The sequence below is a fragment of the Thermothelomyces heterothallicus genome (assembly GCF_042370625.1).
Source record: "Thermothelomyces heterothallicus CBS 202.75 unplaced genomic scaffold P884_scaffold_29, whole genome shotgun sequence".
Lineage (NCBI taxonomy): Eukaryota > Fungi > Ascomycota > Sordariomycetes > Sordariales > Chaetomiaceae > Thermothelomyces > Thermothelomyces heterothallicus.
In genome coordinates, this window is record NW_027192590.1 from 133,800 (window position 1) to 158,427 (window position 24,628).

The window sequence follows — 24,628 nt, forward strand, 5'->3', positions numbered from 1 at the left end:
AACGAATTTAGGGCTAGAATCATTACTAGCTATCTTAAGGACCGGAAATACGGACCTATCTACCAAGCCCTCCATGAAAACGAGAAAGACTTGGTTAGAAATGACCGTACTAGAGCCAGAAAACATAAACGGCTAAAACTACCTATAAGACCGTTTAAACTTTCGAACGGACTGCTTTTCTATATAGATTTTGACGGTACTAGAAGACTTTATTTGCCGGAAAACTATATTAACTAAGTCCTTTAGATGGTTTATAATGATATATACCATTTTAACGAAAACAAGATAATAAATAAACTTATAGCTATTCATTTCTATAGGAAGGCCTAGAAGGTTTCAAAGTTTATACGGCACTATAAGGTATATTAGGCAAACTTAACTAACTGTAACCTATCACTAGGGGAACTCTAGCCTATTCGTACCTAGCTAATACCATTCTATATAGTAGCTATAGACTTTATTACCGACTTGCTACTAGCGCTAACTACCAGCACCCTCTAGTCACTCGAAGGCTATACCCTAGTAGATACCCTCTATACCGTAACCTACAAGTTTAGTAAGAAGAAGCTTCTCGTGGCTAGCCGCCGGACGTATACGGCCAAGGAATAGGTAATAGTTCTTCTAAGGACCTAGATATTTACTAACTAGGGAATACTAGCTTAAATTATTAGTAATTGTAACCCTAAGTTTATATCTGACTTATAGAAGGAAATATTTGTATTGCTAGGAACTAAGCTACTATTTTCTACGGCCTATTATCTATAGACTAATAGACAGTCTAAACGGACGAACTAAACTATAGAAATCGCCTTACGGATGAACTTTATAGTAAATTCTAACCGCTTATAGGTCGAAATCCTACCAGCCCTATAGTATTACCTTAATAATACGCTAATTACTAGTATTAGGAGGTCCCTAAATGAACTAGTATACAGATTTAAACTATATTTAGTACTAGATATCCTAAGCAAGAAAACCGTTAGAACTAGTAGATATAAGGCCTTAGAAATCCTATACAAGTAATACTAGGCCGAAGCTAGTAAAATGATTAATCGGGCTATAATACTAGCCAAACTACGGTATAACTAGAGATATATACCTACCGAATTCGAAGTTAGGGACACTATTTGGCTATAGCTATACAAGGGATACCATTTACCTAGTAAACCTAATAGGAAATGGTTAGCCTAGAGAGTAGGACCGTTCAAAATCAAGCAAAGGGTAGGAAAACTAGCTTACGAGCTAGATTTTCCTAAATCCTAGAAGGTCTATCTGGTTATATCTATTGCCTAACTCTACCACGTTAAACAAGGTCCCGATCCGTTCAAAAGAACTATACTACTACCGTAGCCAATTCTAGTTAATAGTAAGGAATACTAGCGGATCAAGAAGATTATCGACTACTATATACGTGAAAAGAAGTGCCTAAGGGTTAAATACCTTGTTCGCTAGCTCGGATTTGACACAAAGGACGATTAGTAGCTTCCCTAGAGTAAACTAGAGGCTACTTCTAGCGAATTGATCTAGGAATATATAAATCGCCGTTAGATTTAACTACTACCTAGAAAGAAATAAGGCTAACCCCCAAAGTAGAAGACTTCTAGCCAGACCTAGGGTATTGTACCTAGCTAGGAAGAAGCTAAATAATACCTAGAGATATATACCTTTAATAGGCTACCCTAAATCTGTTTTAATACTAGAAAACCTATTACCATTCCTTATACCGTTATCTTTATTACTACTTTTATTCCAAACTCTACTATTTACTATATATAGGCTACTTTAAACTATATATCTAGCTTAGTTAGCTACTAAACAAGCTAACTATTTAGTAAATAGGGCTAAATAACCTACCTATTTGGTATAATAGGGCTAAATACTAATAGCTTAAGCCTTCTTTCATCCTATCTTTAAAAGCCCTGCCCAAAAACTATAAAAACCCCTAGATTTCCTACTATTTTCTAGTTTTTTAAACCTCTTTAATTCTTCTATAATTTCTTTAATAACTACCTTCTTTTCTAACCTTTAAACTCTTTAACGCCAGCCTTTTCTATTAATACAATTATATAGCTATCTCCTATAGCTTATATACTACTATTTCTATTAAAAGGAGGCCTTAGAGAATATTTTCCTATTACCTTTTACTTTATTCTATCGTATATATAAGAAAACCACTTACTTTCGCGACTTTTACTAAATTTATTAACCTAGAATAGCTTAGTCCTATTAGTTACAATGGCCAAATCCAGAAGCAAGGCTAGAAAAAGCGATAAACAGGCTACCAAAGGCGCCTAGGGCTCTATAGCAGCAGTAGCAGCCATAGTAACAAGCCTAGCTACCGGAAACAAGCCTCTAGTTAGCTAGTAAGATACACCTATATCGTAGTCGGTAATAGTAACTAAAGTAGCCGATACCCCGGTCACCACGTTTATACCTATCAATCGGCAGAAGAAGTAGACAGCTATAGAGGCGTCTAACTAGGTATAGGCTATACCTACGCCTACACTAGGTATATACTCTGGCCCTATAAGTAAAAACAATACTCCAGCAGATAGCAATATCTAAGATCTCCTTAAGAACCTAGATACAATACTAGAAAGCGGTATAGGCTTCATGGCCAACCTAGGTACCGAAGAGGAATTCCGTAATGACCTGGTAACGGGTAGCCTGGTCCGAGTACGCCATAAAGAGGCGGCTATAGCCTTTGAGGGCGAAGATCCTAATATACTATAGTATAACCTATAGTGTATACCCCCTCGAGTCGCTAATACCTCTTATAATGTCACCTATAACACTTTTAGCCCTCTATACCTATAGTTTCCAGAGGACGCTATAGTCGAATAGTATTATAATAGTAAGACAGGCGCTATAGCCTAAGTCCCTAGAAGCATAATTAATACGGTCCGTATTAGCAAGAGTAAGTATAAGGCAATTCGCCTATTAGCCATACACTACTTCGTTAATAGCCGCTAGTTATAGGGAGAGCAAATGACTATAGCTAACTATAAGACCTTCTATAGTATAGATAAGGACGATACTACTAAGATTCCCCGTTTAGAGGCCAAATTTGCCTTTATTAAGATCAAGGGCGAAATGAAGGTAATATTATTTAGTATTATTATAGGTACCTCTATTATAGTCGACCTATATAAAGCTACTAATAGCAATAATAACTATATTACACTAGCGTTATTTTTTGCTAAGTACTATAAGACCTTAAACCTATAGGGAGGATTCTAGCCTTATACTATTAATGGCAATATAATATATAAGATAGGGGGTACCTATACGATTATATATGCCTAATATATTAGTAAAACCAGGTAAGTCCCTATTAATATAATCAAGGCACACTAATATAAGTAGCTAGCTAATACCTTCCCTAATATTCCTATAGATAAGGATACTATACTAACCCCTCTATCGCTAATCAAGGTCGCTATTACTAAGGTATAGGATATAGTAAATAAGAAGAGGCCTCTAACGCTACTAGCTATACGCTAGGTAATTCTAACGCTTAAGCCTACCGACTTCCTATCCTACAAATCGGATATAGCTTAACTAGAGTAGGACTACTAAGAGTCCGGCCCTACCGACACTATCTAAGATATAACCGTATACCTATATATATATACTAGCTTACCTATAGCTATACTATAGGGTACTAAGTAGCGTGACAAAGAAAGTATATCGGTCGTTAATAAGACTATAGCTAATACTACTACTAGCCCGATAGCCTAGGCCTTATTATAATTAGATTCGACACTCTAACTACCTAAGCCTACGCCTTAGCCTACTACGCCTATTAGGTATATATAATATAGGGTACCTACCGGTAGATTCGCCTATAGGACCGAAAGGGACCCTAAGGACAAAAAAGAGGAGGCCAAATCCTAGGGCAGACTTAACGATATATACATTACCTTTAATAGCCTTAAGGAGGTAGAAAACACCCTTATAGGTATAGAGTTCGACCCCTTTACTAGCACTAATATTATCAAGTCTAGCCTACTATATCTATCTATAGCTATAACGATTAGGCCTATCAAGGACTACCTTACCTATACCTACTAGGAATATTATAGTAATAAGGAAATACTTATCTATACCTACTACTAGATCTGCTATTTCTACTAGAAGGCTAGTAATAATTTATATAGGGCTAATATAGCTATATATAGCCTCAAGAAAAAGCTAGAGAATATATATAAGGCCTACTATACTACTAATATAGTACCTACTAATATACTAGAGCCTAAGGAACTACTAGTAGCCTATATCTATATACTAAAGGGAGATAGTAATACCTTAATCGACGATTACCTATTTAAACTTAGCTACCTTTACTATAGCCTAACTAGTCACTAAGGCCTATACTTAACGCCTATATACGTCACTATAGCCTATAATACCACTAAGGATAATAAGACTAATAAGGACTTCGCTAAATACTAGTACCTAGCTACCAAGGCCGACCTTCTTAATATAGGTCAAGCTATAGTCTAGAAGTAGGATAAGGCTATTAGTAGCATTAAAAAGGACCTTAACCAAGTCAAGGAAGAACTTAAGTAACTAAAGGAAGCTTCTATAGTCGCAAATAATAACCACGCGGCTACCCTTGACTAGAGGAAGGGAGTAGATAAGAAGATACAGCAGCTAGAAGAAACGATCGCCTAGCTTACCAAGCATACCATAGTAATTACTGTACTATAGAAGGCTTCTAGGAGCTAGGAGCCTATAGCTTACCTACCTCTACCGGCCATTACTAGACGCGGTACTCCCCCGAGTTCGATTGCCAGGCCGGTAGTATACCCGCCACCCGCGGCTACTAGCTAGAAACGCCCGTGCTCGGATACGCTTACACAGGAGAGCCCCTCGTGTAAGAGGGCCACTAGTACGGTCTACGGTAACCACACCCTAGTTAGGGACGCCTAGGCCAGGGCTAGAACACTTGTATAGCCCCCTTAGGAGCGTCCGTCTATAGTGTCGGCATTCATCGTGAACTTGGGAACTACTAGGAAGAAGGACTAAGGGACAGACGGATTTGACAATAGGGAGGATAAATAGGACACTTGCTAAGATTGTTACTATAGATAAATAACTAATATATCTACTAAGTTATGACAGGTTATTATATTTTTCTTTTTTTGAACCCTGGTACCTATTATAGTATATAGCTATTAGTAGGTTAGATCCGATAGACCTACTAATAGGGATGATAAGCCAGGGGTTATAGATATGTATTTAGATAGTATCCCTAAGTGCCTCTGGCACTTAGAAGAATTAACGTATCTTACTACTACTTCTGTAGACCTGTACCAGTAGGTCTAGGAGTGCCGCCTATAGCGCGAATACCGCTGTAGTGTCGTATCTTGTAGCTAGTCCGAGCTGTAGTTATTTGTAGCCATCGAGCTGTAGCAGGTCTCTAATAGAATATAATAGCTTATATAGTTATAAGATTTAAAAGCATTAGTTATAATTAAGTCTAGCTATTATCCTTATAGTATTTATTATATAGCTGTAATAGCTTGTATATAGTTAGAAGTAGTATTATTAGATAGTATTTTTCGAGAGCTATCTAATAGTAGTAGTTTTATATGTATAGGTAGGGGGGAGGTGTTTGTAGAGATATAGAAGAAGATTCTTTTTTTAGCCTAGTCTTTATCTCTCTAGTTATATATAAAGGAAACCTGTTACTAAAAGAATTAGCTTACGGCTTTAGTATATAGATAACAGAAGGATGCTAAAATTCTAGGAGGTCTCTCTACTAACAAATTACCGTGGTGCCTAGGCTTTAGTGGTTGTACACGAGTGCTTTGACCTGCTATACGTTCATTCTGCCGGTCAAATTTGGGGGTAAGCATGTTCTTTTGATAGCGACCTCCGTATGGAGTAGTGTAAGGCTGCGGTCTTGGCTTACTATGGAAGTGGTGGCATCCTGGGTACTGCAACGACTTCTGCAAGCAACCTCCGTACCACAACCCTCGATACCGGCTGTGGTTTCCTATGATGATGGCGCTAGGATCAAACCGCGCCCATACCCAAATTAACTAAGTACTGTCGGTAGCTAGAAACTTTAGTGCTGCCACACATCATATACGCCATTCAAATTGAGACCTCTGGAATGCGTGCACCTAGCTGTCGATATCGGACATAATTACCGCGTATTATTAATCTCTTGCCCAGTACGGAACGCATCATGCCCTGAACCGCGGTCAATCAAAGGTTCCCGGCCGAAATCGGTCCGGCCGCCGTTCTGCTCGAGAGGGTTTTGCAAAGAAATCCGATCCTCCGGGGGACTAGCGGATGTCCCTTGCGGCATCGGCCTGAAGACCTGCTTAGGAGAGGTAAGTACGGAGGTGAATTGGTCAGCCCTGAGTAATAAGCGAAACAGATTCAAGGCAGAGGCAGGTGAAGAGGATCGAGCTTGAAGAATACGATACGCCCATGCAGGAGCGCACGCAGGAGCGTACGCAGGAGCGCATGCAGGGGGAAGCAGCGAATTGGATGGCAGCGGGCGGAAATGAAAAGCTACCCACATACATAAAGTACGGATTACATACACTAAACCCATAAATATGTTCCAACAGGCAGGACGTCGGGCCCACTGCTTCATCAACCGAAGGGCGGGGACCACATCAAGGAGGGGGAGGGGCAGGAGTGGAGACCTCGACTTTCCTTCTCGCATATAATTAAACCTTTATTGAGGTGGCTTCCACAGCTCTGAACGAGGGGAGCAACCACACGTCTCGTTCGCTCAACACCATCCACCTATATCCCGAGAGCCACCGATTTGCGAATCCGAGACAGCCAGACGGTCTTCACCGACACTGATCACGCACAGTCGCCATGTCAGAACAGTATGTCCTCTTCGACCTGCCGAGCAGGGACCCGTGCCGCTGCTGGTCGCTCAATCCGTGGAAGAGTGGGTAGTTTCACGAATCCGTTTTTCGCTTTTTCCTTTTCCTTTGTCGGCAAGGAAGATGAATGAAAAACAATAAGAAGAGAGAAGAGATAGAGAATGACGGGGGAAAAAATCGGAAACATGGCATCTAACCAGGCGCGCACCAGCACGTATGCTCTTGAACTTCAAGGGCGTCGACTACCGCACCGAATGGGTACGAGTTCTCCTCTGACCGAGCCTTCAAAACTTAAAGAATCCCTGCCCGAAGAACAGGGTACTGACGTGGTCCCTCTACGCAGGTTGAATATCCGGACATCAAACCCACCCTCGAGCCACAGTTTGTCACCCTTCCCCCGTTTCCAAATCCTTCTAATTATGGCTCCCGCTCTCGCCAAGTGACCGAGACCGACTGACTTCTCTCACCCCCTTCTTTTGTTTTTGCCCTTTCACAGCGTCCCTCCCCATCCCCAGAAGCCGCAGTACACTATCCCCACGGTGCGCTTCCCGGACGGGCGGTACGTGATGGAGTCGTTTGCGATCGCGCGCGAGATCGAGGCGGCCCACCCGACGCCGTCGGCGCGCCTGGACGCGCCCGTCGTGGCCGAGCTGATGGGGGCGGTGCCGCGCCTGCTGCACAAGCTGCGCGCCGTCCTGCTCCCCGGCGTGCCGCGGCTCATCCTCAACGAGCGCAGCAAGCCGTACTGGCACGAGACGCGCTCCGCCATGGTCGGCAAGGCGCTCGACGAGTGGGAGCGCGAGGTGGTCGCCGCGGGCGAGCCCGACTGGGACGGTGCCGAGCCCGTCCTGCGCGAGGTCACGGCCCTGCTCAAGAAGGAGGCCGGGGGCCCCTTCTTCCTCGGCAACGAGGTCAGCTACGCCGACTTTATCTGGGGCGGCTTCCTCATCTTCTTCGACCGCCTCGGCGTGTCCGAGGAGCTCCTGGCCAGGACGGGCGACGCCGACGCCCACCGGGCGCTGCTCAAGGGGCTGGAGCCGTGGACCGAGAGGAGCGATCGCTAGGTAATTGGAGCGATCACAAAACAATAGGAAGAGAGAGAGAGAGAGAGAGAGAAAGGGGGAGAGAGACAAGGGGGTGGGAGGAGGGAGAGAAAAGAGTGAACAGAACTGAAAGTTTGGGAGCTCGGAAAGGGTAGACACGGAGGTTAAACAAGCAAACAAACAAGACGAGAAACGAGAACTTGGTACCTGGGTACCTAAGAGTATAAATTGTTTTGATTTTCTAAAAACAAACCTAACCCTTCCTTCCTATCTTCCTCTAGTAATCAATTAGATTTACGGTATAATTATGTATGATCCATCCGACTAATTACGACAGCAATAGACCCTGTCGCACGGCACGCCACCACGCTCCCTCTCCAGACACGCCACTCCGTCTGCTCTCCCTGTTCGAGTGGCTCGCCCGCGGAGCCGAAGGGCTTGAATGATCCCCGGCGGCCGATGCTGCTGCTGCTGCTGCTGCTGCTGCCGCCGCCGCCGCCGCCGCCATCTCGCCGTTCATGCTGCTCGTGATGCTCACGGCGTCGTAGTCCCCAAGCCGCCTGTCCGGCCCCAACAGCTCGTCAATCACGCCCCACAGGTCTCGCAACGCCGCCGCCTCCCTCTCCTTGTATCCCCCTTCTCCTCCTCCTCCTCCTCCTCCTCCTCCTCCTCCTCTTTTTCTGCCTTCCTGGCCCGGCGGCCGTACCGCGAGGCATGGCGTTACGTAGCCCCCGCCGTCTCGCCGGCCCCATGAGCCCGGGGTCGAGGAACCGTCATCGTCGTCATCGTCGTCGTAGAGGCTGTCGTCGTTGTCGTCGTTGTTGTTGTGGCTGTGGCTGTAATAGGGGCTCTGCACAACGTCGTCCGTATACATGGAGTATACGCTGCTGCTCATGCTCTTGGCATCCCACTCCACCGACGGCTTCGCCGGCCGCGGGTGCGCCGCCACCACCGGGGATGGCGGGCGCGACGCCTCGAAGCCGGGGGGGCCGCATGTGTCCCACCTGGGGAGGCTGATCTGACGCTGCTGCTGCTGCTGCTGCGCCGCCGGCCCCGGCCCCGGCCCCGGCCCCGCTCTTCGCCGCGGCGGTCTCGCGTACAGGCGCGAGGGCGATCGCTGGATGGAAAAGGGAGACGGCGGCAGCTCCGGGTCCGGCCGCGCCGGGGGAGGGGTTCGCGGCGGCCGGAAGGCGGGAGGCGGCACGCTGGCGGCCGCGCGGTTGCCTCCGCGCCGGCGGTAGTCGCGGTTCAGCGGCTGGGTCGACCGGCGGAGCCCCGGCTGGGCGGACCCTGGGCGAGGTGGCGGTGGCAATGGATCCTCCTCCTGCCGCTGCTGCTGCCGCCACCGCTGCGGCGAGTAGTCGGGGAACGGTGGCGGTGGCGGTGGCGGTGGCGCCGGCGCCGGCTCGAGGGGAGGAATGCCGTGGCTCGAGTCCGTGTACGAGCGAGTCGCGAACGGCGGCGCGACCGGTGACGGAGGGAGGAGGCAGGGGTTGTAGAAGCTAAAGGCCTCGATGTCGTCGAAATCGTCGGGCTTCCGCTCCGGCGGCGGGTTCGGAAACGCCGTGGCGGGTAGGGTCGCCGGCGGGGTCCGGTACGAAGACCGAAAAATGGGAAGCGGGCGCCGTCCGGGTTGCTGCTCCTGCTCCTTCTCCTCCTCGTCCTGCTGCTGCTGCTGCTGCTTCTCTTGCTCTTGCCGCCGCGGACAAGTGGCCACGAGGATGGGGGTTCGGGTGCGCCTCTTGGGAATGATCAGAGGCGGCAGGAATTCCGGACGCATCCTGAACCGTGGTCTTGCAGAGTTGGGAAGGGTTGGCCTGTCGGGAGGCACGAAGGAGATGCGTGGAGGGCAACTATTTGGTTTCCATGATGGACGATATACTTGAGCGGAGGACGTCATCACGGCCAGCGTGGACGGGTACAGCTTCTATTTTCGACATTTGGGTTGGACTGCTGCGAGCATACTTTCCCGAGCGGAGGGGGGCCGGAGCGACTTTTGGGTAGTGATGCTCAGGGGCTTATGTTGACTTTGGAGTCAGCACCCAAGCAAAGCTCCCAGGAAGAGCGTTGTTTCCACGGCTGGTCCCCTGGTCACTTGCCGCTCCGATCAGAGAGGGACAGAGACGAGGACCTACACTATTGCCCCCTGGCTTATCGACGCCCCGTCTCTCTCCATCTTTTCTTGGTTCAATGGCTACCAGCCGGGCCCAACACCGAGCCTGGTGTCGGCAACAAGGAGTGCAGATCTTGGCGGCCCGTTCACTATCTCCCGGCACGGGTTAGCTCTGGTGGGCATCAAGAGACAATTATAGACTCGGCGTTAAAAGAGGCCGATCTCACCCAACGCATACCCCTGACTCCTTGTCAACCCTAACCCTTTTACATTCCCAGCCGTGAACCGGTTGTTCCGCTGAGTTAGTTATTTCGAAGAGGCTTTGCGAGCAAAACCGAGAAGGTTTAAATTGATCAGAGTCGTAGTGCTGGCAAGTCGAGACAACTGTTCTATTGCTGCATCTCGGCTGCCCGGTGGGTGTGGCCGAGTGAAGCTCAACACCATGATTTGCATTTTGGACTCAACGCCCTGTGGGGATGCTTACTTTCAGTAGTACAAAACAGCATACCCATGCTCCAGAGCGGGACAGGGAAGCTGTGGATGCCATTGCTCATGTGCGGGCGTAATTTTAGCACCAGCAGCAGGTCTCAGCGCCGATGATCCCCACCAGTCGCGATTTCGGGCTTAAGCTTTTCCTTCATCCTCGAAGCTAGTGTTTACTTTGGTCACGCTATCGCGTGATCGACGCCTCAAAACTGTCCTCGCAAGCGACCGTAACGCTCATCTCGGGACAATAACGGTAAAGAAAAAAAGCCCTTTCTTCATTCTCTCTGAGGTGCAGCAGCACGGAGGGTTAATCAAGCCACCACGCGGTTTCCGAAACCGATCGACAGGGAGAAGTGGTAGTAATGATCATGGATTCCGACTCGGATGCAGAAAACAAAAACAGCATTCCGTCCCACTTTTGTCTTTTTTTTGGAAAGTACTCCGTATAAACAAGAGAAAATAGAAAATGGAACATGGTTAAAAAATAAACTCACCAACGCCTTCCGATGCACAAAGCTAGGCCAATCAATGAACCCTCCCGTGCCGCCTTGCTCATCTCCAAGTCTTCCCAACACGCCGAAGGCCAAGAAGCCCAACGACCAGCTCAGTCACCCCAGGGGCCTCAAAAGTACCGGGTAAAAGGTGACATGAAAAGGGAAAAGGGAAGACGGCGAGCCCGTGTATCGCACCGTAGGCGATTGGGTATCGGACTGTACCCAACAGCTCGGTAAAGGTATGAGCCCATAAATATCACTTGTTCGCCCATGGGCATATCACCACCAGATGTCCCCCCTCTGCACCACCCCGGGAACCGTCAGGGCTACGGGCATGCGACCTCCCGTTCCCCCGTTGCTGACGCCCGCGTGGACACCACTCGCGCCGCCATTCGTGCTGCCATTGGCGCCAATGGCGCCGCCGCCGCCCCACACGGGACTGCCGACGCGGCTCCGGGCGGTGGGGGTGCGCCGGCGCAGCTCCTCGAGCCGCTTCAGCAGGTAGGCCCGGTTCCATAGCCGGCGGACGTGCAGCTGCTTGGGGCTGCGCTGGCGGGGCGGGGCGCCATACTGGTAGTCGCGCTCGTTTCCCTTTGCGTCGTCGTAATAATCGTCCTCCTCCTCGTCCTCCTCGTGGTCCGGACGGACGGGCTCAAACAGGAGCATGGTCTCCGCCCAGCGTGTGGCGTAGCGCGCGTGCTCCGGCATGAAGGTGAAGGTGACGGCGTCCTCGTCGTCTGGTAGGCGACAGGTGATGAACCTATGTCTCTTATGGGGGATTCATAATCGAATCCCGCCCCTTCGGGTCAACACACAATCCACCCCTGCTCTCCTAAACTGATCTTGGTTCTGCATTTTGGTGCTGGGGAGTGTCGGGTGCACGGAATACGGAGCCTTACGCCCTCGATGATGTAATTCCCGGCTTAGGGTACGGAATGCAAGGGTAGTCTTGGAGTCTGGCCCGGTTTGCTGCGAGGCAGGACCTGACTTCGTTCTCCATCGAGCCGGCTTACACTTACCAGGTGATGAAGGCGGGCAGTGACAGGCTGACCTCCTTGGTGGTGGTGTGCAGCTGCGGAGACCGCTGGTAGCCCGGAATGGTCTGGTACTGCGGGGGTCGCAGGTCTTGGGCTCGGAGGTAGGCTGCATAGGCCGCGGCCACGGCGCGGTCCGAGAACACCAGGCGGATGCGGTTGTCGGTGACCGAGACGTCGATGGCGACGAGGTTCGGCATGGCGATGAGGGGTGGGTGAATGTGTTTTTGGGTTGATTGTCTTGTTATCCTGCGCTTTTCTTTTTCGTCTCTTTCACACCCGGTTTCGAGTCGATATTTCAAGTGTCTGCCGGCTGGGGGGAAGGGTGTGGCGGTGAGTCGGTGTGAGAGCGAGTTGAGCTGCTGGGCACTGTCCAGGCAGTGTGTAATGTACTTGGCACGTTCTCGTTCCAAACGCTTTTGCTATTCTATTATCCCCTCAAAATGGGCTTTGAAACGGGCCATCCAGCATGGAATATCTCCTCGACCCCCTTCGAGTCATCATCTCAACCTGCGTCCGCGAGACGCGCCGGCGTGGTGGCCCCCATGGCAGCTTGTTGGATGAGGTGGCCCTGCTCCTCTTGCAGCTTGGGCCAATCGCACGGCTCCAGTTGTTCGGCTCCTCAGTGTCGTCCGCTTTGACTGCAGGCGTGTTCCCACTCGTGGCGCTCGTGCAGCCAGTGAACGGGGCTCCAGACCAGCCACTATTGCCCTTGGGCCAGTGCCAGTGCCCGACCGCCGGCCACACATGGCCGGTTTCCACTCTCCCCATAACCCCCGTCCGACAGTCTGGCAATTTGGGAGTTTTAATCGGCTACAAATGAAAACACTCATCCGCATGCCCGAGCCATCCTGATAACGAGGCTCGCATGTTGGCGGTTAGGAAACGGTGATATAGCGACGAGTCCTCGGAGAACAAAAACGCACACTGGTGCGGAGAGAAGCCCAACAAGCGCGAACATGCGCCAGAGGCAATTACCCTCTTGCAGGCAATGATAAGGTGAGGGGAGGGAGCTTCAAGCAACGTTGCAGCATTGCATTTCTAAGCAAGATATTGCGTCGCCAAACGCCTTGGGGAAAACTGCTGGGTCACAACTACGGCCTTTTGCACGATGCCCAACCTGGTGTTGCAAAGTAGGAGTGGTGCTGGTCCGACCCGAACCGGGTCCTGTCTGGGTACGCGGGCCGTTCATGCGGAATCGGCAGGGGGTGTGTCAACTTTCCAATGATTATTTAGTTATGTGGATCTCGCCTATCTCGCTCCAACGGCAGAGGTACGATAAAGGTACATGCTAGGGTTAGGGTTCATGTTGACGTATGTCACGTGACACTATACTGTGGGGCTAAAAGAAAGATGCTGGTTCAAAACCCTCCAATAGTTAGTTATAAGGGATTGAGAGAAGAAAGCGGAAAAAGGAATCCATACAGCCCCTGTGGGGCTCGAACCCACAACCTTCTGATAATTCCAATTTGGATAGAAGTCAGACGCGCGGCCAATTGCGCCAAGGGGCTTTTAATTGGTTATTCAGTTTTTAATTATGTCTTATTTAGAAAGGAAAGGCCTAGACACCTCGTTCCATTGGACGGAGGTGGGAGGGAGGCAGGCACAAGGCGAGATTGCAATGGTACATTTCCATACGTACTTCTCTATCAAATGTATATATATATCAACATATAGAGGTTGCCTATATAGAACAACTAACGGTGACTATTAATCTCATTACCTATCGCGATTATAATGCTATTATGTTTGCCGTTGATTTGCTTATCTGAATTCCCAAGATATAGATAGTTTGAGCCTGTGCTCCTCCCTGTCTGACGAGATAGAGGTTTGGTTGAGTAATTTGTAAATATGGTAGTGTGAGTGTAACACCCAGGTTCACTATGCAAAAATGAAGTGGGCCAGAGGCTTGGCCACCGTAGAGGGAGACTGGGATGGGAGGTGTAGTGAGGGGAGAAAGTCTGGGACACTAGATACTTGAAGGGCTATTACAGGGCCATGCCCCACATTGCTTGCCCACAGCAGCTGCCCAGAGATGCGCCGTAAGTACTGCATCGCAGCTCCTGACCATGACCACATGTAATAAAACCTAGTTACACCTAACAATACACCTTATTAGTCCATTCCGTTGGTTTTCCAACCGCTCGACCCTTTATCGACCCTCCTAGTTGGCGATCACTTGCTCGGAAGGGTGCAAATTGAAGCTGACCTCTGCTTTAGTTGCGTATCTCACCATACCTCGACTGTGGTATTTACAAGTCGCCCACCTCGCGTCGACCCCCACATCAGGCGTGAAGCTATGCTCTATGGCAATAGGTAGGCTCAGCATACAAAGTGCCGGGGTACCTGTTTCTAGTTATCATCTGGCCATCGTAGTCATTGTGGCTATATACTACCAACCGCGGGGGACTTACGGTCCCAGCCACACCTCCGCGTACTCATAAGTAATTCAGGGCGATACGTAGGGAAAGAGCACGGCGGGAAGCCAAGAATGTGGCATCCAATGGGTGCACAGATAGGTCTGGAGGATCAGCCGTTCATATAGAAGCAAAGCTCTTTCCTTCGTTCTTCAGTGTACTAGGATATACATCTCAAGGACTCAGTCACTGGCGGTTCGCTTCAATAACAGAAAAGGAAGCTAAGGAACGATGACAGGGATGACCCTTTGTAGTTTTGAATGTTGGGGATAACACAGTTGATAGCCGTTGTGTAATAAGCCCAGAAACCAACGTTACTGTCGTCCTCGGTCTTGATAGCCCCTTGGGCGCCGAAGCCTGAACCATGTCGCATTCGTTGTTGACAGAGGCGGCTAGAGCCTTTACAGAAGCCTCCGTCGGCAACTGACGTTGCCGGACTTGAAAATAGAATTGTAGGTTTTGAGAGATCAACTGAGAGCAGAAGCGATGTCCCAAGCGGCCAGGGCTCTATGTTGACTCGATGTAGAAATAAACGCGGCGAAATTTCCGAAAGACCTCTTTCTCTACCTCTAAGCAATCTAGGGTACCATTTTCAGGGCTGCTCCTCGTGAGTTTGAAATCAACTTTGTTCTGCCCTGATTTATAGTAGAGCGTATATGATACCCGTTAACCTGATGAGTGGTGAAACCACGGAAATGCCAAACGACGCTTCTGCCCACTACGTCCCGAAGTCTTACTGGGATCTGTGCACAGAGAGCCAGTCGGCAACAAGAATTGAGAGAGAAGAATAGGCGCGACGGGGAAAAACTGTTCCAGGACGCTCAAGTTATAATAGACCTTTTTTTCGTCCGCCGTTAACTCCTTCTTGAACATCGAGGCTGGGATGATAGGAAGCGGTGCGTGACTCGGTAAAGACACGCTTGATTGGTGCCATTAGAAGAGAATCTAGACTCGGTCTAAACTCGCTTTTGACGGATACGCCGAATCCTTTTGGTGCGACCCTACTCTGACTTGATGCCGCTTGCTATCTTGTTTCTGCGATGGTTGTGGATATCAAGCAGAAAGCAAGTTTGGGGAAAGGGGGTGGGGGGAGGGGGGCAGCTGGTCTCATTCGATATGTTGTGATGAACTTGAGAGAGCGTGTTAGGAAATTGGAGAAAGTTTCCGGCTATAAAGGTCGAAAGGTCACGGCTTAAATGGGAAGATAACATGGTCACCGACGTGATCGCTCGTGGGAGCCGCCCTTGCCTGAATCAGCGGTATAGAAAGTCACTGGGGTTGTGTAAGGGAACCAATGCGAACAGGAAACTTTGAACACCTACTCAAGCCTTAGCCCTTATTAGTAGTACAGAGCGGTCATATCCCACGCCCAGATTCACCATTTCCACCTCGGTGGCCACGTTTTCACGAGATGCTGTTGTTCAAGGCCAAGCGTCTAAGGTCTAATTATATGTTGCGAAATCCTGAGATTGCACAAAGGTCGGCTTGAATACGGAGGCCCAAAGGGAGTGGAAACGGCAATTCAGATCTACCAGTGGACCAAAGTCAACGAGCTCTTGATTTGCCACCGCGTTCCAGATCAAGGCGAGCTCTACTACGACAATCGGAACAGTCTGCAATGATTTTGCGGGAACACTACGACAATTTTTGGCGAAGGAATCGGACGCGCGAGCGCGCACTTGTGGGAACAAGTTTATAGAAAGGTGTATGCTCAGTGTTGATCGAAGGACGTGGGAAAACGTTAAAAAAGGAGGCAGATGCTTGACGTGTCAGACCCGTATCTGTACCATGACGAGCCACTTTGTCATCACGGCTTTTTCGAGGCCTGCGAGCTCAATCTACGGCACGGGAGCTATCGAGGTAACTCCAATCTCCCCAGATACCGGGGATAGATCGGGGGAGACTTTGCTAGCCGGTCGTCGTCACCAGGTTCGGGCGAGAGAAGGGAGAGAAAACCAGGCAGCGCCGAAAGGGTGATCACGATGCTAGTTTATTTGTTCCGAGAGACAATGTCCGTTGACGCCATCGAGTAACCGGTCAAGACGTATCCCCGAGAAAGAAGCCCCAGATCCATGCCCAGCCGTCATCGCACTGTCCTCCGTCAAAATCATGCCGAGGCGCCGGTCGTTAAAACGCACATCTGGCTCGCGTCAGCGGTCTTGTCGGTCGAGGAAGCCACAGAGCAGAGCAGAACGTACCATCTTCTCCTCCAAACATCTAACATGCGTAATCTACCGCTGGGCGCTCCAGACGTTCTTGAGGAGACCGTCACGCTGGGCGAGACGGTTCAGGGAATCGTCGCTCTCACCCATGGCACGGACGAAGCCCGAGAGGGCGTAGATGATGTTCTCGCCCTGGATGGCACGGCCGTTCTCGTCCACCTTGGCGATGGTAATCTGGCAAGAGCCGTGGTCCTTGGCTCGGATGATCCTGCCCGTCGCAGAGCACTTGCGAGGGACGTAACTGGAGGGAGGCTACTGTCAGCAAGTCTGCAGCCGGCACTCGAGCGAACTGATGGTAAGCAGGATCGGCTTACAGGTCGACGATTTCGCCACGGTCGTTCTCCATCTTTGCGGCTTGTTATGGGTGCTGCGAAGTGACGGTTCGGGGATTCGTTGCGGTGCCGGAGATCAGGACTAAGGAATTTCAAAGCATCCTGAATTTCGACCAGTTTTGCTGATTTGGTGGGTGCTGTGGGCTGGGCAAGTGCACGGGCCAGATTCGCCCCACTATATCGAAGCACAAGTCAGCTGACGGCGCGAGGCGTTCGTGGAAGAGCGGGCCCCACCTTATCGTGCCAAACACTGTCCCGCCTCAAAGTTGCTCTGGTCGTTTGTTGACAATGCAGTCAACATGCAAAGTAACCAATCCACAAAGACCAACTTGAAGGAGAGGCCTTTGCAGTTTTGAAGAGTACAGCCAATCGATAATAACACAAGCTCCACTTTTAGGAGTAGTTCCCGAAGCTGCCGCCCCCGAAGTCAGTTTCCGCGACGGTCAGACGCGCTGGGCGCACGGGGGCGTTTCTGCTGGGCAGATCGCGCATGGGTACTGGTGGCCTGTTTTTTTCTTCTCCAATCGAAATGGCTCACGAAGATTCTGTCGTTGTTATTTCCTCATCCCCCGATTTTCCATCGATTTGTGACCTTCTGCCGAAAGCGACAAAGCCCTCATTGCGATGTGGCAGCAATGCCGCCCCAATCCCTTACGATGCGCCCGTCACATTCACCAGCGCCGCAAGCCTGGTGAAGTCGTCGCATACTTCTCAATCGGAGCGCACGAGTCCGCGCAAGATACAGGTTGCGTCGGGCGCGACAGTTACGAAGTCACGCGCCCGCGATCCTCCGACCGAGCGACCGCCAGAACCCAATGCGCAAGGCACGAACCTCGAATCGAAAGAGGCGAACCAAAAACTGAATGAAACGGGGGTTGTCAAAAAGGGGAGGAGGAGGGCAAGACCTGGATCCCGGGAAGTGGCAGCGGAGCCCAGGACAATTGTGTCGGTCGAGGAGGTTCATCCGCAGCCTGGGGGGGAGTTAAGTCCAGTCCAAGGTTCAGCAGAGGTGGAAAGCACGCTACCAAAGTCCAGAGTCACGACGACAGTAAAGGAACGGCGACCCAAAAAGAGGACCGAGACCGTCAGCCGACATTTTGCTCCTCAGGGTTCTGCGCCGAAGCCTCCACCCGAGTTGATTGCGGATCCGATTGAAGATGAATCGGCCATGCTTGAGCCCGCGATGAGGCGGAAGAGGGACTGGACGCCTCCTCGTGAGAGTGTGCGAAGTTACTGTTCAACCGACTCTTCCACGACGATGGAACCACAGTCTGCGCAGGACAATATCTTCGAAATGCTCCAAGAAACTTATGGATTCGTTGCGGATCCCGCCACTCATGTCAAAGTCACATTGCCCCTTCCGGATACCGAGGTCCTTGGAAAACGAAAAATCATCGAAATGGCCTCAATAGGGAACAAGCAAAGGTCACCAGATGCCTCCCCCACAAAGCCGAAAGCACCAAAAAAGAGACCCCGGACGATCACGGACCTGGCGACAGCGGCTTACCGTCCGTCCGAGAAGCAGAGTGTCCCTTCTGCGGAGGCGCGCACGGGTTCTTTGTTTGCCTACCTTGAATCACCCAACGAGCAGGCAACAATCGCACCGAAAGATGCAAGTGCCAAACCGAAAGCCTCGAGAGGTACCAAGGCAAAGGCTGGCAAGAGAAAAGAGCAGCCTCCCAAACCTATCCTTCTCTCCCCGACCAGTGCTATGCGGCAAGTGGCCAACCAAGACTTCGTGTTTGGGACAGCGAGCCAGTTAGCCACCGAAGACGACCCCGTGCTTCTCCGGGCGCTGCACGAGGCCATGCAAGTGTCAAATCAAGCTGATAGTGGCTCGGATCTCAGCCCCAGCCCTAAGCCTGCGAACAGCAAGCTAGCCAGGCGCAAAAGGCCAGGCGCGGGACTTTGGGCCGCTGGCGCTCGCTGCGATGACGGTGACCTGGGTGTGGATGTGCTGGACCTGACACGCTCTTCTCCTCTGCTTCTGGATAAAAATGCGCCGGAAGATCCATATGCGAATCATGAGCCAGCACTTTCAGTCCTTTCACATAAAAAGGCCGGCATGGAAATCGGGCTGCCAGATGACAGTTTTGCTCTCAGCAGCTCGCCGCCAGTCGGTCGCCACAATTCTTCACCGCCCTCCGCATCACGCAACATTCGGCAAGCGGTGCAACGTGATCAGGGGAGTTCTTCATTGCATAACCATCCGCAGATTACTCCAGAAGAATCGGATTTGGGGCCACCGCCGAGTAACCAGGAACAATATGACGAGCTTCTGCTGTCACAATCCAACAGCTCACGACAAGAGGAGCCTGTGAGGGCCCCAGCACCGAACTATGAGATGTACAGTGATGCACGTCTTGCCAAGGAGGTAGCGTCCTACGGTTTCAAGGCGGTAAAGAAACGGACGGCAATGATAGCGATCCTGAAACAGTGTTGGGAGAGTCAAAACAAGACGACATTTGGAAGTAGAGCTACCTTTGCCGCCATGTCGACATCATCTACAAACGGCAGTGGCTCACCTCCCAAGCCCAGGGACCGGGCTAGAACGAGCACTACGGGTCCGAGGTCCGGTGTTGAAGGGCCGGTGCCAAGTACTCGCCGTGGGAAAAAAACGGTTACAGCTGGTGCCGCCGCCGAGACCGAAGCACCCAAACCTATGAAGCGGCCCCGCGGAAGACCAAGGAAGAGTTCTACGGCATCGTCTGTTTCGAATACTACAGAAGCACGAGCATTCTCGCCAGCGAATTCTGGGCGAGATATTCCAGCTTCTGTCAGGGGCACTGAGAGCGAAGGGGCTCGCGTCGAAAAGCGTGCACAGGGCCAGACAGGGATTGATAGCGGTGCAATTTCCTCAAAACAGGCACCGGGGGTAAGAACGGCAACATCTCCAAAGAACGCCAGATGCTCGCCGAAGCGAACCAACCCTGCTCCATCCACACCGGGGGGAAAGTCCTCGCCAAAACAGGTCCTTGAAATCCCCGACTCGGACTCGGACGATCCCTTTGGCTCAACCCCAGTTTCATCACCAGAAAGGTGCGCTGACGCGTTCTCGCCACCGCCAGCAATGGATCTCTCGGTGACCGAAGATGCCGAGACCTCGCTCATAGCCAGCCCGACGAGCCAGCAGGTGTCCCTCTTCCGGTATATTACCAAAGCGATTCTCAACGCGCCACGAGCGACAAACCCGGAGGAGCCGAGCTGGTACGAAAAGATGCTCATGTACGATCCGATCATTTTGGAGGATCTGACTGCATGGTTGAACTCGGGGCAGCTAGACAGAGTGGGATATGACGGGGAGGTATCTCCTGGCGATGTTAAGAAGTGGTGCGAAAGCAAGAGCGTGTGTTGCCTCTGGCGGGTGAATTTGAGAGGGCAGGAGAGGAAGAGGTTTTGAAAACTTTTCTGGCAAGGTACAGCTGGCTGCACTGCGTGAATGCGTGGAGTGGTCGAACGGAAGAAGCTTGGGATCTTATTAAGCGGCAGCAAGGGTGACGCTTCTGATGAGAACATTAGCCACCACACGAGCAAGCTCTTTTTCTTGTCATACTAATAACCTGCAGTACTATTCTCCATCAATCCGTCACGTCACGCCGTATCCGTATCCTCGTCCCACCCGCCAATCTCCGTTTCCCCAGATCTTAGATCGGCGCCGAGTGGGGCGGGGCGGAGAAACGGACTAACCTTGCTACTCGTAGGGGGTGTCAAACCGAACCTCGGCTCAGCTGCAAGGCTGGGCTGTCGGATTCGGGGTTCCTCCGCTTCACAAAACCCATGGGTAACCCGTGTGCTAGTGTGAGGGGCGCGGTACAGGATGAACACCTTGAGCTCATTGCCATCCAGGTGCATCGCCCTCTTCACCAGACGGCGATCACAGTTTGTGGTGTCAAATCGCTGCTGCCCTCTTCGGCTGGCAAACAGTCGCCCCTTTTCATTCACAACTTCGGTGCATGCGATAACACGCTCCCGTCTTTCGAATTCAAACTCCAGCAATATCAGAAGCGGAACCCGCGGTTCAGCCACGACACCGCCCACTCGAAATACACGGTCATTCGTTGCAATGCCGATCGATCAGGGGAAGGGAGAGGGAAAGGAGAGGAAGGCAGAGAGGAAGGCAGAGAAGCCGGCAGCACCACTGCGGCCCAGTTCGAGGCATGTAATAGTCGCTGATCGCCATTAGGGGAAACCGTTCTCGATACGCTAATACACCATCAGCATAATTCTCCTCTCACCCACCAACCAGGTCCTGCTCCTTCACCGGGTGCAGACCTCCACCTCCTTCGCGTCAGCGCATGTCTTTCCCGGGGGCAACGTCTCTTCCTTCCACGACGGCCCGCTCCCGCCCCTGAGTGACCCAGCTATCCACGAGGACGGCCCGGCATATCGACTGGCAGCCATTCGTGAGACGTTTGAGGAGAGCGGTATCCTGCTCGCCACGAAGCGGGGCCGGGGCCGGGATCAGGGCCTCCTCCACCTGCCGGACCATGTTCTAGAAGAAGGGAGGAAGCAGATCCACGGAAACACCGTCAGGTTCACCGAGTGGTTGGCAAGCCAGGGTGGTGAGCCAGACGTGGGTATGCCGCCGCCGCCGCCCCCAACCCCGTTCCTGAAGAAAGAGGGTGGTGCCCTTTGGAGCAAACACTGACACACCCCCGCCCTCGCCCAGAAAACCTCGTCCCCTTTACCCGCTGGATCACCCCCCCGGGGCCGCCGAAGCGCTTCACCACGCAGATGTACCTCTACATGCTTCCGCTCGACCTCCCCCCACCCAGCAGCGGCGCCGGCGGTGAAACAACAGCCACCAGGCACGACCTCCTGCTTCAGCAGCACGGGCCCGCCCTGATCCCGACGCCGACCCACGACGGCGGCGTCGAGCACACGGCGGCCGCCTTTGACGACGCGGGCGCCTGGCTGGCGCGGGCCCGGGCCGGCGACATCATCCTCTTCCCGCCCCAGTCCTACCTGCTCCACCTCGTCTCCCAGTTCTGCTCGCCCCCGCCGCCACCCTCCTCCTCCTCCTCCTCCTCGTCGTCGTCGTCGTCGTCGCCCGGCTCTAACGACAATAAGCAGAACGACTACGGCGCCCAGCGCGCCGCCCTGCTCGCCTTCCTGCGGCGCACCCCGACCTCGGCGGTGGCCGACCGGGCGGGGACGCGCATGATCCCGTGGTCGGAGAAAGCGATCAGCCCGGCGGTCCTGTTCGTGCGCCGGCGGGACGGCCGGGTGGTGCTGGGGCTGGACAAGCCCGGGCCGGAGCTCCGGGGGAGCGGGCGGGGCGGCGACTGGGAGAGGGTGGTGCTGGTCAACTTCCGGAAGGAAGGACCCCGGGACGTGGAGGTCCGCGACAGGGAGGAGGTGCTGAAGGAGGAGAGGGAGGAGGGGGACGCGGACGGGGAGGTGGCCAAGTTATGAGCTCATTGGAGGCGGCGGGTCACTAATTAGTTGATTAATCAATCGGCTCTTGTTAATTAGAGGTCGGGGAACATGGGGCGATGAAATGGTTGCCCTGCAACGGAAGTTATCGGGAAGCAAATGTAGAAAGATATAAAACCTGAATGATAGAATCATCCTGTGAATTGCAACGACTCGTTGAAAGGCTGTGCTGTGAAGTCAAGGGTTAAGAGACAAGGTGCCCCCTCAGTAATTAACACTAACTACGGCCCTGAGACAGAACGGTTAGTCGTACGATGGTTTATTGTTTGATATGTGTTTGATAATTATGTTACAATTGCTTTGATCCTTTTTCTCCGTCTTCCTTCTCTGATTCCACCTTGTTTCGTGTTCTGTCCTTCACTTAAGTCGGACCCCCTAGATTCCGAAACACCCCTATTATGAACATGCCCTAATTATTATTCCGAACACTCTATGCTTAATAACCGGCGGGTTAATATATAATGAGGAATTGTTCTGGTTTACAGAAATCAACATCACAACGGTTAAACGTATGTCACATGCCAGATATGTATATGTACTCCTGATACGGAGCTCCAAGTTTTATATACGAAGGATCATGAATACCAAGTAAATAGTTAGTTACAGGTTGATGAAGTGAAGAACCAGGCATCCACGACTCCGCATTATTATTTCCCGTCTTCCGTCCATTGCCGTCCTGGCTTGAGACTTGTCTCCGTGCGGTTGATTACAACAAGGTTCAGGGGGGAAGGGGGGAAAGTGACGAAATCATCAGAAAGCCAGAGCAGCGGCAGCGGCGAGGCCGGCGAAGCCCAGTCCGGCCAGCTCTAGGCGGGGTGCACCGGCAGCGCTTGTGGACGAGGCAGCCGCCGCATCGGTGGTTCCGGTGCTCGATGCCGCAGACGTCGATGAGGAGGAGGTGATGGTGGCGGTCGCCAGGGTAGAGGCGGGGCCGGCGGATGAGGCTGTAATGGGGCCTTCGCAGTGCCAGTGGTCGCCATGGGCCACACAGCCGTACGACTCGGTAGGGCTGGGCTTCAGGCTGCCGGTGCCGGTGGCATCGGTGAGTCCGTCATGGTTGTCGTCATGGTCATGGTCATGGTCATGGTCATGGTCGTGATCGCCATCTTCATCATGATCATGTGCCGCCGTCGACGTGGTCAGGGCAGCGCCGGTAGTGGTGGTGGCGAGGGACTGGGCGGTGCGGGGGCCCTCGCAGTGCCTGAGACCTTAGTTTAGCATCACGGGAGGACCACGTGGGATGCAAGGGACATGTATGCAATGTATATGCTCACCAGTGATCGCCATGCGGCTCGCATCCGTACGACTCGGTAGGGGACGGGGCGAGAGTTTGGGACTGACCCAGGGCCGTGGAAACGAGTCCCAGGAGGACGGCGGCATATGCAATGGCCTTCATCTTGAGAACAGTGCGGAATGCTCACGAGTGGAGTGCAAGGTGTGACAGACAAAAAACATGAGAGCTTACGGGACAGATGGCCAGTGGTCCAATAGTTATATGTATGCAGCAAGACGGAGAAACAGTACTTTGGTACTCCCCGCTGCCCTGGGCCCACGGAACCTCGCCAAGCAAGCTGAGGAGATTGATGAGGATGACTGCCAACTGCATCCGCTAGCTTAGGGAAACGTTTCGTCGCCAAGAGGCCAAGAGGGTGTTAGGATGGATGCACCGCATCCTGCCGGAATGCCCAGACATTCCTCGTTTTTGGATCCAATAAAGAATCAAAAAAAAAAAAAAAAAAAGGAACAAAAACCAAAAAATAATCATAGTTAAATATCTCGTGGTGGGCGACGTGGGATGCCATGGATTTGGCGATTCCCTTTGTCAGAACAATGCAACTGCGACTGTGTCCCTTGATGGCCCGATCCCACGCGACTTGGACTGCGTGCTTTGATCCACCTGCTGTTGGCTGCCATGTTGCCATGTCGCCTTGAAAATGGGGCCGACGACACAGCAAAAGAGAGAGAGAGAGAGAGAGAGAGAGAGAGAGAGAGAGAGAGAGAGAGAGCAATGCTGCAATAGTGCAACGCTGGCGGGGCTGAAGGCGGAACGAGTCTTGGCTCATTCAGCCAGCGCGGCCATCAGGGTTCTCATGCGTGGTGGCCATCAAGGTGCGCGGGATGAAATTGCGCGCAGGCTGGGCGTCCCAGGACCAATCAGGTCTTGTGTATTTTCTCCTTGAGTGGACGAGTA

At 51.7% G+C, this 24,628-nt stretch overlaps 7 protein-coding genes and 1 non-coding gene across 8 annotated transcripts; 3 read left to right on the forward strand and 5 right to left on the reverse strand.

The window, feature by feature from the left end:
- Positions 1–6,849: 6,849 nt before the first annotated feature.
- On the forward strand, positions 6,850–8,214 carry P884DRAFT_332234 (uncharacterized protein; the record flags this gene model as incomplete). Its single annotated transcript, XM_069445771.1, has 4 exons — positions 6,850–6,925; positions 7,072–7,118; positions 7,204–7,241; positions 7,357–8,214. 4 exons carry the CDS (start codon positions 6,850–6,852, stop codon positions 7,922–7,924), a joined length of 729 nt encoding a protein of 242 aa, XP_069294325.1. The 3' UTR covers positions 7,925–8,214.
- A 17-nt stretch (positions 8,215–8,231) lies between these two features.
- P884DRAFT_332235 (uncharacterized protein) lies at positions 8,232–9,683 on the reverse strand (the record flags this gene model as incomplete). Its single annotated transcript, XM_069445772.1, has 1 exon — positions 8,232–9,683. The coding sequence occupies one exon, from the start codon at positions 9,681–9,683 to the stop codon at positions 8,232–8,234; it is 1,452 nt and encodes a 483-aa protein (XP_069294326.1).
- Positions 9,684–11,467: 1,784 nt separating this feature from the next.
- On the reverse strand, positions 11,468–12,230 carry P884DRAFT_155118 (uncharacterized protein; the record flags this gene model as incomplete). Its single annotated transcript, XM_069437237.1, has 2 exons — positions 11,468–11,756; positions 12,016–12,230. Coding segments are annotated over 2 exons (504 nt in total), but the record flags the coding sequence as incomplete, so codon positions are not given.
- A 1,224-nt stretch (positions 12,231–13,454) lies between these two features.
- Positions 13,455–13,541, reverse strand: P884DRAFT_t161. The gene has a single exon. It is a non-coding gene; the product is annotated as a tRNA-Arg (tRNA).
- Positions 13,542–16,678: 3,137 nt separating this feature from the next.
- On the reverse strand, positions 16,679–17,015 carry P884DRAFT_280361 (40S ribosomal protein eS21; the record flags this gene model as incomplete). Its single annotated transcript, XM_069443424.1, has 2 exons — positions 16,679–16,910; positions 16,984–17,015. 2 exons carry the CDS (start codon positions 17,013–17,015, stop codon positions 16,679–16,681), a joined length of 264 nt encoding a protein of 87 aa, XP_069294328.1.
- A 694-nt stretch (positions 17,016–17,709) lies between these two features.
- P884DRAFT_264010 (Slx4 endonuclease-domain-containing protein) lies at positions 17,710–20,554 on the forward strand. The gene has a single exon (XM_069441811.1). The coding sequence runs from the start codon at positions 18,170–18,172 to the stop codon at positions 20,399–20,401; it is 2,232 nt and encodes a 743-aa protein (XP_069294329.1). The 5' UTR covers positions 17,710–18,169; the 3' UTR covers positions 20,402–20,554.
- A 510-nt stretch (positions 20,555–21,064) lies between these two features.
- Positions 21,065–22,416, forward strand: P884DRAFT_280363 (uncharacterized protein; the record flags this gene model as incomplete). The annotated part of the gene is made up of 3 exons (XM_069443425.1): positions 21,065–21,156; positions 21,220–21,563; positions 21,671–22,416. 3 exons carry the CDS (start codon positions 21,065–21,067, stop codon positions 22,414–22,416), a joined length of 1,182 nt encoding a protein of 393 aa, XP_069294330.1.
- Positions 22,417–23,187: 771 nt separating this feature from the next.
- Positions 23,188–23,833, reverse strand: P884DRAFT_302740 (uncharacterized protein; the record flags this gene model as incomplete). Its single annotated transcript, XM_069444968.1, has 2 exons — positions 23,188–23,638; positions 23,712–23,833. The coding sequence occupies 2 exons, from the start codon at positions 23,831–23,833 to the stop codon at positions 23,188–23,190; spliced, it is 573 nt and encodes a 190-aa protein (XP_069294331.1).
- Positions 23,834–24,628: the final 795 nt, after the last annotated feature.

Excerpts from the sequence above, each read along its gene's own strand:
- P884DRAFT_264010 (XM_069441811.1), top strand. The coding sequence starts at position 18,170 with ATGCTTGAGCCCGCGATGAGGCGGAAGAGGGACTGGACGCCTCCTCGT.